The sequence below is a fragment of the Citrus clementina genome, unplaced genomic scaffold (assembly GCF_000493195.1).
Source record: "Citrus clementina cultivar Clemenules unplaced genomic scaffold, Citrus_clementina_v1.0 scaffold_6, whole genome shotgun sequence".
In the NCBI taxonomy this organism is placed as follows: Eukaryota; Viridiplantae; Streptophyta; class Magnoliopsida; order Sapindales; family Rutaceae; genus Citrus; species Citrus x clementina.
In genome coordinates this window covers 10,009,165-10,021,584 of record NW_006262139.1, presented here as the reverse complement: position 1 = coordinate 10,021,584, position 12,420 = coordinate 10,009,165, and the positions used below count along the sequence as shown (strand labels likewise).

Sequence of the window (12,420 nt, the reverse complement as noted above, 5' to 3'; positions counted from 1 at the left end):
GCCTTAAAAATAGATATCATTTTTAATATTATTTATTTTTATTCTATTTAGTATTATTTAATCATAGGCTTATTATTATATTTATTCTTTCATAAAACTAAATAATGTTAAATAAAATAAAATCATCAATAATGAGTGTTAAAAAATTAATATTATTTTTATTTAGTCATAGGCTTATAATTATATTTATTCTTTAAAAACTAAATAATATTAAAAAATCAATAGTGTCTTAGAAATAATATCATTTTTAATATTATTTATTTTATTTAAATTAAAATTTTAATGGCTTATAATTATATTTATTCTTTAAAAACTAAATAATATTAAAAAATCAATAGTGTCTTAAAAATAATATCATTTTTAATATTATATATTTTATTTAAATTAAAATTTTAATATTATTTATTTTATTTTATTTTTTAATATTATTTATTTTATTTTATTTAATATTATTAGTCATAAGCTTATTATTATATTTATTCTTTTTAAAAAAGATAAATAATGTTAAATAAAATAAAATTACATTTTAAAAAGTTACCAACTAAAGCATATAAACTTATAAATAAACGTAGAAAAATAATATTAAATAAAATAAAATTACATTTTAAAAGGTCACTAGCTAAAACATATAAACTTATAAATAAAATGTAGATAAGAAATAAAGTAAGGGATTAAATGAAATGTAACATCACATAAGACAAAAATAAGTGGTACCCTGCAACTGTTGTAAGGTAGCTGGACCCTAATATTTAATATTCATGACAATTGTTAATTGTCTTTTTATTTTGGAGTATTGATATTTGAACAAAAAGGATCCAACACAATGACGTCAAAATAATTGAAAAAGTATAGTATTGAGGTGTTAAGTTAAAAATCAATACTATTTTTTCAATATGATACTATAATACTACACAATTTTCAGTTATTTTTCTTACCATTGTATGGTTAGGATCCTTTATTATTTTCCTTTGTTTTATTTGCTGTATTAAAAAAGCAAAAGTTAAAAAAAAAATGAAAGAGCGGAATCCAAAAGGGAAAAAAAGCAATCAACAGAAAAAATTTAAAAAATAAAACTAAAGCATAAAAATAAGGGTAGATTTTGAGTTACTCCTTATGAATTGACTATTTTTAAATTAAATCTTTACTTTTAAAAATATCAAATTATCTTTATTTTTATTCAATAGATTAGAAAAAAAAGGGTTGGTTGATGATTTTTTTTTATCTCCTCAACGAAAATAAAAAGTGAATTAAGATTTTCAAATTAGAAATATTGAAAAGGAAAGGAAAACGAAACGCCAAAATAATTGAAGCAAATTTATAAAAATATATTTGAACTTTGGAGTGGGTCCTACTAAAGACAAAAGAGTAGCGTCATCTAAGGCAACTTTTTGAGTCCTACAACTGGCATGTGCCAATCGTCTTATAACAATTGACATAATTAAATAAATACATTTAAAAAAAAATTAAATAAATAGGTTGATTTAAAGGAATTTTAATAAATTTCTGATTATGAATATCCGTAAAATTTGTGAAAAAGAAAAAGACCAACGTCAGTTTATTTTATTAAAAAAATAAAAAGAAAAAATTAAAAAATTAAAATTAAAAATAAAATTAATTTTGATTTATCTTTTAGTGAATTGACTATGTTAAATTATTATTATTTTTAATTTTTAAAACTTCAATTTATTATTTTTAATTTTTAAAACTTCAATTTACTTCTATCTTTGTTTAAAAGATAAAAGAAAAATAAAAAGTAATTTGAAAATAATCAATTTACAAAAAAATTTAAAATTAACTCTAAAAATAAGCCTAGAATGTTAGAACATTATTTTATAATAAATTAATACTAATAATCATCGCATCCAAAAAAAAACACTGATAATTATGTAAAACATTTAATGTTTAATTGATTTTCTGATGAATAATAAATAAATAATTGTTCGGTAAGTGAAAAAAAAAAAAAATACAGATAAGCAACTCAAGGCTGAATCTTCACCAACCCCGTTCTTCACAAATCACCCCAACAACTAAAATACCAAGTTGTTCAGTCAATGATACTCGCATAGTCCACGCCACCACGGTGTTGACCCTTAGATGAAATCAGAATGAACGGCCCTGATCAATCTCCAACCAACCCCTCAATTTCCCACTGCCATTCTTAAGCGTACCTACCAACCCATTATTGATCCTACTACTACTATATAAGACCCAACTCCATGTCTCTTGTCTCCTCAGGAAATCCATTATAGTTATAGACTTCAGAATTTCCTTTAGCTCATTCATTCTTCATCACTCCCATTCATTCTTCTTCTTCTTCTTCTTCTTTCTACAGTTTTGGTATTTTTTGTAATTGCAGTAACATTTACGTAAAACGATATGGAGATAGGTGCCACTACTGAGAATGGTCACCAGAACGGTGGCCTGGAGGGTTTGTGCAAGAATAACAATTACAATTACAGTTCTGGGGATGCGTTGAACTGGGGAGTGATGGCGGAGACGTTGAAGGGGAGCCATTTGGAGGAAGTGAAGCGTATGGTGGCGGAGTACAGGAAGCCGGTGGTCAACCTCGGTGGTGAGACGTTGACCGTAGCACAGGTGGCTGCCATTGCCACGTCCTCTACGAATGTGGAGCTGTCGGAATCTGCCAGGGAAGGCGTCAAGGCCAGCAGTGATTGGGTGATGGAGAGCATGAATAAGGGTACCGACAGTTACGGCGTTACCACTGGCTTTGGTGCCACTTCTCATCGGAGAACCAAGAACGGCGGTGCTCTTCAGAAGGAGCTCATTAGGTGCGTAACATGTATTTTTTTTAACCGAGTTGATTCAGCCGACCGAGTCTGAAGATTTGTAAAGTAAATAATAATAATACATTAATGCGGGACGTGGTAGTTGTCGTGGCCATGGAAACATGCTGCTTTTTGGTTTATTAATTACTGATTTTTTCTTTACTTGCTTTAAAATTATCGGCAGGCCCACGCATCGTTGTCGTTTAGTACATACAGTTATTTATTTATTTGTAATTAATTATTCTTATTATCTTTGCAACTTTTATGATACTCACGGTGTTTTAATTTGTTGCACAGATTTTTGAACGCTGGAATCTTTGGAAACGGAACAGAGTCATCTCACACGCTACCTCACTCAGCAACAAGGGCAGCCATGCTTGTGAGGGTTAACACTCTTCTCCAGGGCTACTCCGGCATCCGATTTGAAATCCTGGAAGCGATCACAAAGCTGCTCAATCACAACATCACTCCATGCCTCCCTCTTCGCGGCACAATCACTGCTTCAGGGGATCTGGTTCCTCTTTCCTACATTGCCGGACTGCTCACCGGCCGGCCCAATTCTAAGGCCACCGGGCCTAATGGAGAGATCATTGATGCCCAGGAAGCCTCTAAACAAGCGGGTTTCGGGTTCTTTGAGTTGCAGCCTAAGGAGGGTCTTGCTCTTGTCAATGGCACTGCTGTTGGTTCTGGCCTGGCTTCTATGGTTCTGTTTGAGGCTAACAACCTTGCTCTGTTATCAGAAATTTTGTCAGCTATTTTTGCTGAAGTCATGCAAGGCAAACCTGAGTTCACCGATCACTTGACACACAAATTGAAGCACCATCCTGGCCAAATTGAGGCTGCTGCTATAATGGAACATATCCTCGATGGCAGCTCTTATGTTAACGTGGCTAAGAAGTTGCATGAGATTGATCCTCTGCAGAAGCCGAAACAGGATCGTTATGCCCTGAGAACTTCACCACAATGGCTCGGCCCTCAGATCGAAGTGATTCGGTTTGCAACCAAGTCTATTGAACGGGAGATCAACTCGGTGAATGACAATCCCCTGATCGACGTTTCAAGGAACAAGGCCTTACATGGTGGCAATTTTCAGGGGACCCCAATTGGTGTCTCAATGGACAATACCCGTTTGGCTATTGCGGCAATAGGGAAGCTCATGTTTGCCCAATTTTCTGAACTTGTCAACGATTTTTACAACAATGGATTGCCGTCAAATCTGTCTGGTGGCAGGAATCCTAGCCTGGATTATGGTTTCAAGGGCGCTGAAATTGCTATGGCTTCCTATTGTTCGGAGCTCCAATTTCTTGCCAATCCTGTTACTAACCACGTCCAAAGTGCTGAACAGCACAACCAAGATGTAAACTCCTTGGGATTGATCTCTTCCAGGAAGACTGCTGAAGCAGTCGACATCCTGAAGCTCATGTCTTCCACATTCTTGGTAGCGCTTTGCCAGGCTATTGATTTGAGACATTTGGAGGAAAATTTGAAGCATACAGTCAAGAATACTGTCAGCCAAGTAGCTAAGAAAGTCTTAACCGTCGGTGCTAGTGGAGAGCTTCATCCATCAAGATTCTGTGAGAAGGATCTGCTCAAAGCGGCTGATCGCGAACACGTCTTTGCATACATTGATGACCCCTGCAGTGCTACCTATCCATTGATGCAAAAGCTAAGGCAAGTACTTGTTGAGCACGCACTGAACAATGGAGAGAACGAGAAGACTGCCAACTCTTCAATCTTCCAGAAGATTGCAGCCTTTGAGGAGGAATTGAAAACCGTTTTGCCGAAAGAAGTTGAGAATGCCAGGCAGACTGTTGAGAATGGAAGTCCAACAATTCCCAACAGGATCAAAGAATGCAGGTCTTACCCGTTGTACAGGTTCGTGAGGGAGGGGCTCGGGTCTAATTTTCTAACAGGGGAAAAAGTTACATCGCCCGGCGAGGAATTTGACAAAGTTTTTACAGCAATGTGCCAGGGCAAGATCATTGATCCAATGCTGGAATGTCTCAGGGAATGGAATGGCGCCCCTCTTCCAATTTGTTAGTTGTTTTTATTTTGTTTAATAACATGGTCTTCAATCCCTTGTGTTCTTGTGTTCATAGAATTTGCCCATGCGAGTCAGTGGTACAAATCCATCTGTAATATTTCAATCACTTCTATTGGTTTTTTCATATAAGGTTATAAGACTTTTGTCCTTTATTTTTCTTCTTTCTCACTTTAAAATTTTTTGGCTTCTCTACTATTACAATAAATATTATTTATTTTATAACTTAATTTAAAAAAATTTCTATTAATTAATTTTATGATTTTTCATAAAAGCCCTTATCAATAACCAAGTCCAAACATCTAATAAATTTTTTTCCCACCCCAGAAAAAACTTTACTTGAAGAAGTTTCATTAAAAAACTTTTATCTTTGAGACTAATTTCATCCAACTAGTTGTGAATGTATCTGAAGCAAGCTTATCATAGTACATAGCGTTAAAGATGCACATGCATAACTCCTGTAATTGGCCCAGTTTCAATAGTTCAGAATGATGCTCGAAAAGTTCAGAGACAATTGTTGAAATGCATTATTTTGTTCGTGATATTTTCTTTGTCAACTTGATATACGTTTAATTAGTTATGTTATGTGGACACACACAATCGTTAGATTTGTGTGTCTTTGTCGTAAGTCACAGTTAACTACTACAATTAAAAGACGTGGCTATTCTAAAGGGATCACAACCCCAAATATATATATATATATATATATTTATATATTTACGAAAAGTATACCTTTCAATCATTCAATTTTCTTAATAAATATAGAAGATGTGCTGGTATAATATAAAATCAGTGTAATCCAAAGTCAACTTAGAAATTATTTGAGCTAAGCCATAGGCTCTTGGATTGTGTTGTATCCTAGACTTATTTTAACCTCTTCATCCTCTCTAGAATATAAAATAAAATCCAAGAAATCTCAGCCTTCCAACCCAAAATAGTTAATATGCCTAATCAATAATATTTCATTCATTTAATGGTAAACTTTGAATTACCCCACTTAGATTGACCATTCTCAATATGTCTCTTAAAGATATGAAAACATAAATTTAATCCCGAAATATCGTTAATTTTAATAGTTGATCACCATATTGACTTACTAAAATACAAAAATACTCTTATCGACGTGGCCTGTGCCATCATGTTTGGCAGCAGTTGGGTATTATTAATGAGGGCTAGGGTTCGTTAAATTGATATTCATTTATGATGGAAGAGGCCTCGGTTGATTGAATTGAAAGAGATTTGAGATGACATAGGATAGGGTTCGATAAGAAGAAAGAGATTTAAGATGAAAGAGGAAATGGATGAAAGAGTAAAAAATAAGATAAAAACTAATAAAATAAACAAAGAGAGAACAATGATAAATATAGAAAAATGAGAAGAAAGAGAAGATTTAGTTAGACTTTTTTTGGAGTTAGTTGACCATTACTTAAATTTTGGACATTCAATGTGGTGGCGAGATAAACATTTGGGGAATAAATTGATATTTTTATATCTTTAGGGTGATATGGGGGATAATTAACCTATAGAGGGCATAATTAAAAAAATTTATGATCCTAGAGTTCTTCAAAACCCATTTTCTTAGAGATTCTTAATTATCGGTGGTTTTTAGTTTAAAATTAATCCATTTTTAATTACCTCACGGGACTGCCAATAGTACTAGAGCGGGATCAATATTCTATTTTTAGTTTAAAAGCCAAAATAGAAGATGTTTCTTTCTTAATTTTTTTTTCTTTTTGAGTCATAAAAATCAAAATAAATTATTGTAAGTAATCCAATATGTCCAAGAAATACTAATAGTACAAGGCGTGTTAGACAAACATTTCCAAGAGGAGTCATTTGGCCTTTGGCTGAGTGGTGAATTACTATCCTCAAAGTTAAGTATGACTATAAGGGCGGTGGTTCGAATCCCCAAGGACTCAATCTCCCTCAATTAAACATGATCGTGTGGAGTTAATTTATAAATTTTTCTCCTTTATAAAATGCGAGTGGAGCGAAGACATCCCTCGTTTGTGAGGGTTATTTGTCTATGTATATACTTGATAGAATTTAATGTAATAATGTAAGCCTCTAGTTATATATTTGATTGTAAATATCATTATAATACAATAATCTAATGTGTAATCAATATTAAAAAAAAAAACTCATTTTCAAGAGGGATATAAGGGCAGTGGTTCGAGTCCCCATGGACTCAACCTCCCTCAATTAAACATGATTGTGTGTAGTTAATTTATAAGTTTTTCTCCTTTACAAAATGCGAATGGAGTGAAGACATCCTCGTTTGTGAGGGTTATTTCTCTAGGTATGTACTTAATAGAATTTAATATAATAATGTAAATCTCAAGTTATATACTTATTGTAAATATTAGTGTAATGATTTGTTATAATAGCAATTGTAAATATCTGTACAATACAGTAATTTGATGTGTAATTAATATTTAAAAAAAAATTCCAAGAGGGATATAATGTAATTGTTGATTGTTCAATAATGATATTATTGCAAAGAAGACATCATCAATGAGAGCATTATTTAGGTTCTCAAAAAATAATAATTTCCAAGTGTCTAAGATCTGAGTGATATTGTTCAAGCTTATGATCAAGTTGTCCAAGAAATAATTCCAGGATATCAATTTCTAAATTGAGGGATTTTTTTTTTAAATTTTCCATCTTACTATAGACTTTTTTAGACACAATGATGTATACAAAGTGTAGTGATACTAACAAAATAGAAAAAGAAGAGTATTGTCCTATATTTTTATTCAAGATATAATACAAAATTTCTACGAAGAAAAATAATGATAAATCTGATGCTGAATTCATTTATCTTCGTAATACAACTATACAAGATTTCAAATTAATTTACCGGAACTCTTTGAATTTTTATTTTTATTTTATTTTTTTAATTTCTTTCATTATTGACTCTTGTTGTGATTGAACAGTAAATAATGACCCATTATTTTATGAAGGGCACTTGAACAAGTTGAAGTTACGAAGGTGGAACACCATATCACACAACATCTATTCTTTGAGCGAGTTGCCAGGAAATTTGATACAGGTGTATAAGCTTCCCATATACACAAATTCTCAAATATAGATGCTTCATTTTTTTTTTAATATGGACATACTATTAAATTTTATAATTTCATAGACTCAATGTTTAATTTAATATAATGTCATATAATATAATAGTACATTTGCACGGACTTGATTAAACTATATGACTTAATAAAAGTGCCTATATGTGTGTGTGTGTGTGTGTGATGATGCCACAAACTTTTATACAAACCGATTTGACATTAACTCATTGGTTGAATAAAAATAAAATATAAGAGAACTAAATCATGTGGACCAAGAGATATTTAATCCAACCAATTTAATCATACCACATCAGTTTATAAAAGAAAAAAATTGTACAACAATTTGTAACTATATAATTACTCATATATATATATATATATATATATATATATATATATATATATATATATATATATATATAGAGAGAGAGAGAGAGAGAGAGAGAGAGAGAGTCATTCTTTTGTGCTTATGCCCTCATTTTTTTTTTCGTGCGGACGTGTTGTTAAAACGGTGCGATGATTTAATAGAATCAATATAAACATTCTATTAAACTGTACGATTTAATAGTGTGTTCGCAAAAAAAAAATAAGGGTGCCCATATCTGAGAATGATTATACATGAGCAATTCTCTCATGTAGGCGCTCTCATTTTTTCATATAAATATGCCATTAAACCATGTAGTTTAATAAAGTCAGTTCTGGCACACTACAAACCACATAATTTAATAGTCTATTCATATTTAAAAAATTAGGGGCCCATACCCGAAAAGTAACAAACCTTCATTGTGAAGATAAGTTCCCATAGGCCACACTAGAATTTCAATTTAAGTCAGTGCTAACACGCTATAAATCACAAGATTTAATAATTTATCTGTATTTAAAAAATTAAGGGCCCGCACCTGAAAAGTGGCAAACCTTCATTGTGAAGATAAGTTCCCACAGGCCAAACTAGAATTTCAACTTAAGTAGGAATACAAATAATTAAAGACTCTCATAAAGAGATATACAATTAGTTGAATTCCTTTTTAATGCAATGCAGTTTTACGAAAGAATGCTCTGACACCAAACTGATGCAAACGAAGTTTAATATTCTAATATTCTACTTATTTTAGAGAATACCATAATAAAGGAAAAAATTAAATTCACATTGATTCCCAAGAATATTATAAACTCAGGAGTTAAGACTTATTAATTCCGCATAATGTTGAGAATTAACTGAGTTCAAAAACTCACACGGAAGTTTGAAAACTAAAAATGTTATTGAACTCTAATCTAGAGTTTATTCCATGAAGTAATCAATAACAAATAATCAAGGCCTATTGTAAAAGCTACAAAAGACACTTATTTATGTTAACTATGATTTAATCCTAATTTGACTATAAAACCTATTTTAATAAGACTCGTACCTAAATTAGGAATATCGTTTAAATAAGATATACCTAAACAATGAAACTCTAAATAGGAAACCAAATTAGACTATAATACAAATTAATTAAGATATTTCTAAATATTATAAATTTCACTCTAATCAGGATTTAATCGGAGCCTGAACCTGGGTTTCGCTGAGGTTGAAGCCACCTTTTTTCTTTTGCTTTCCTTCTTTCTAATTGTAAAACAAAAAAACGAAAAGAGGGGAAAGAGAGATTAGTCACAAATATTTGATTCTAGCTCTAATCTTCTTCACCCTGTTCCAGTTCAATAACTAGAATAAAAAAAAAGGAAATATCAATGCGTCGGGGAATAAACGGTTGATTTCTATCAATAACCCTGCTAAAGACCTTCAATTTGTTGCGCTTCATCATTCCCAGGAGGATGGAGAAAATTCGTCTTCAAATTTGCTTGTTGCAGCCTCCAAAAACATCTTCACATGTATAAGGATTAACTTTCAAAACAGAGCTTCGATGTAGACTATGAATTTTAAATTTTCTAACTTTTATTAGTGATGTCTATCCAATCACTCTAATAGCATAAAATAAGTTCTTTTATCAATAATTTCTCTAACATTACCTTCATTTTGTTCGGGTCAAGTTTCAACATAGTTGACGAAAAATGATTTCTTCTCATAATCCACTAAATGTTGAAAAATATCACAACCTTCTTTGTCTTCTTTTGGCAAATCTAAAGAACAATAAAAGATTTATCAACAATTACCCCTCTTTAGTCCACAAGATCCAAAGATTGATGGACAATTACCTCTTTTGATTCCACAATATAAAGATAGTCATCAAATTTCGGCAGTTGATCCAAATCAATGTATGTGTATGAATCATGTCTGTGTGTGGAGAATTTGTTGTAGACATGAATAGCTAATTAATATTCTCCTCGGAAGGAATAATATTGTCAAGTGAAACAAAATTACTGTTTTCCTCATCATCCTCATAACATGCATCATCATGAACAATTTTGTCAATTATGTATCTCTGCTTATGTGCATAGATTTTCTATTTCGAAGTTTCTCTAAACCTTGAGCAATTGAACGCAAAAATCCTCAACATCCTAACTAAACACATCTTCTTCCAAGATGAAATATGGATGAAGATGTTGTGGTTTCATGATTCAAATTTTTTTTTTCTCTCTATTTTTTTGTGCTTGTTTGGGGTTTTTTTATGAGCTCAAAAAATTAAAGGGAAATACTGTAAATAATAGAAAGTATTGGGTAAAAAAACTATAAATAAACAAAAGGTGGAGTTATCGGCAACGGTGGTCAGAAAATTAGACAAAGGATTGGCGGATCTGCAAGATTTGAGGTCATTGAGTGTGTTGGTGATAGAGGTTTGACTCAAACTGTTTTGAAATGATTGGGAAACTGAATGGAAACGATGGTGGAATTCTTGCTTTCGATTTCCACTGAGTGAAACAACGACTGGATGCTGGTTTAGGCTGGAGAGGGAAAGTCTGACGATGGGGAATAATTTGCTAGTAGCGAAGGTTGGTGAATCCCGGCAAAAGGCAGTGAATCGAGCGGCGGTTTGCGGCTGTCTTGGTGTGTTGTGGTGGCTACAGTGGCGGATTGATGGCTGAGGTATGATCAGCAATGTGTGTGTGTTCAAATGGTAGAGCCAATCAACGGTAAAAGGTGGTTGAACGGCTGTAAATTGAGTGGTGGAGCTGCGGGTTTTTGGTTGGTGCATTGTGGTTTATGGCGGCAATTGATGGTGGGTGTAACGCCCAAATTTATATTATTTTATTTATTTTTTTAATAAAATTTATAAATGACGTTTTTGCCCTTATAAAAAGAGTTATTCATTGGATAATTTTAGAAAAATGTTATTTTTCCAAATTCAATAAGATTTCTTAAAACTCCCTATAGATTAATATTTTTCCCCTTCTATAAGTTTACGACGATTCTTCTTTTTCTCTATTACTCATTACGCTCCTACCCAAACCCTAGAATTCAAACCTTTACTTAAGAGAAAATCAAAACGATTGGCAAGTTATTCTCCTTATTCTCCACAAGATTTCCAATCACTCTATCAAGGGTTTATATTGGCATGATTTTATATTGTTATAGATCATAATGCGTGATTGCGGATGTGTTTAAGCTTTATTTAGGGTTCTAATTTATTATGAGTCTAATTAATCAATCCTTGATGTATTAAGCACACAAGACGATTCTGGACAACATGAGTATCTCGAATTTAAACCTATATTTTCTGAACGATTTTTCTTAAGAATTTATATTTCTGGAAACTAGACATGTAGGGCTTCTTGAATAAATTTTGTTTGATTACATTCGACTTAGTTTTCAATTTTATATGTATTTTCGAAGTAGACACCACTGCACTGGAAAACTGCGATTCAAGCAATGCGATCAGATTCACAAACTTATTTATACTATCAAATGAACTCGAAAAATTCTGAAATTTTATATGAAAATTAATATATGTGTCTAGTATTCCCAGTTTTAATTTCATAATTTTCTGATCAGTATTTTTATTTTATAAAAATCTCAGAACTCATTATGTTCGGTTAAGGTACTGTGAAAACAGTTTCAAATTTGTCAAGTAATAAATAGTTTTGAAAATATTTTTGGTATCGGATCCTCTTAAACAATTTACAAGAGGTACCCATGGATTTCCAGAATAGCCTTGTATAATATTATGTCAGTTTGAGTTTTAGATTAAGAGTAAAAATTCTGAGAATCAGACCTGTACGGGTATGAATTAGAAAAACTAGGTTCTTAGAATAAATTATTAATTGTCATATCTTGTATTTGTTTAAGGTGTTGGAGGTGATTGAGGCTCTTAGAAGCTTAGTATACTAGATGTGTATAAGTATTTTGATATTATTATTATAAGCATAAATGTTTTTATACTACTTAAAGGATTAATTGATTTTGATAACAAAATTAGTTTTATGTAAATGTTTTCAAACCTAAATTCTTTTTAACAAAGTATTTTATAAATGTTTTTAAATATGTAAATTATTTTATGACATGACTACCTTTTATGATTTCATTTATAAAATACTTTGCAAGTCTAAATTGTTGTTATGAGCATTTATGAAACTGATACGAATG

At 31.7% G+C, this 12,420-nt stretch overlaps 1 protein-coding gene across 1 annotated transcript; it reads left to right on the top strand.

The window, feature by feature from the left end:
• Window positions 1-2,226: 2,226 nt before the first annotated feature.
• On the top strand, window positions 2,227-4,987 carry LOC18038722 (phenylalanine ammonia-lyase). The gene is made up of 2 exons (XM_006428696.2): window positions 2,227-2,789; window positions 3,084-4,987. Exons 1-2 carry the CDS (start codon window positions 2,377-2,379, stop codon window positions 4,825-4,827), a joined length of 2,157 nt encoding a protein of 718 aa, XP_006428759.1. The 5' UTR covers window positions 2,227-2,376; the 3' UTR covers window positions 4,828-4,987.
• The last annotated feature ends 7,433 nt before the right edge of the window (window positions 4,988-12,420 follow it).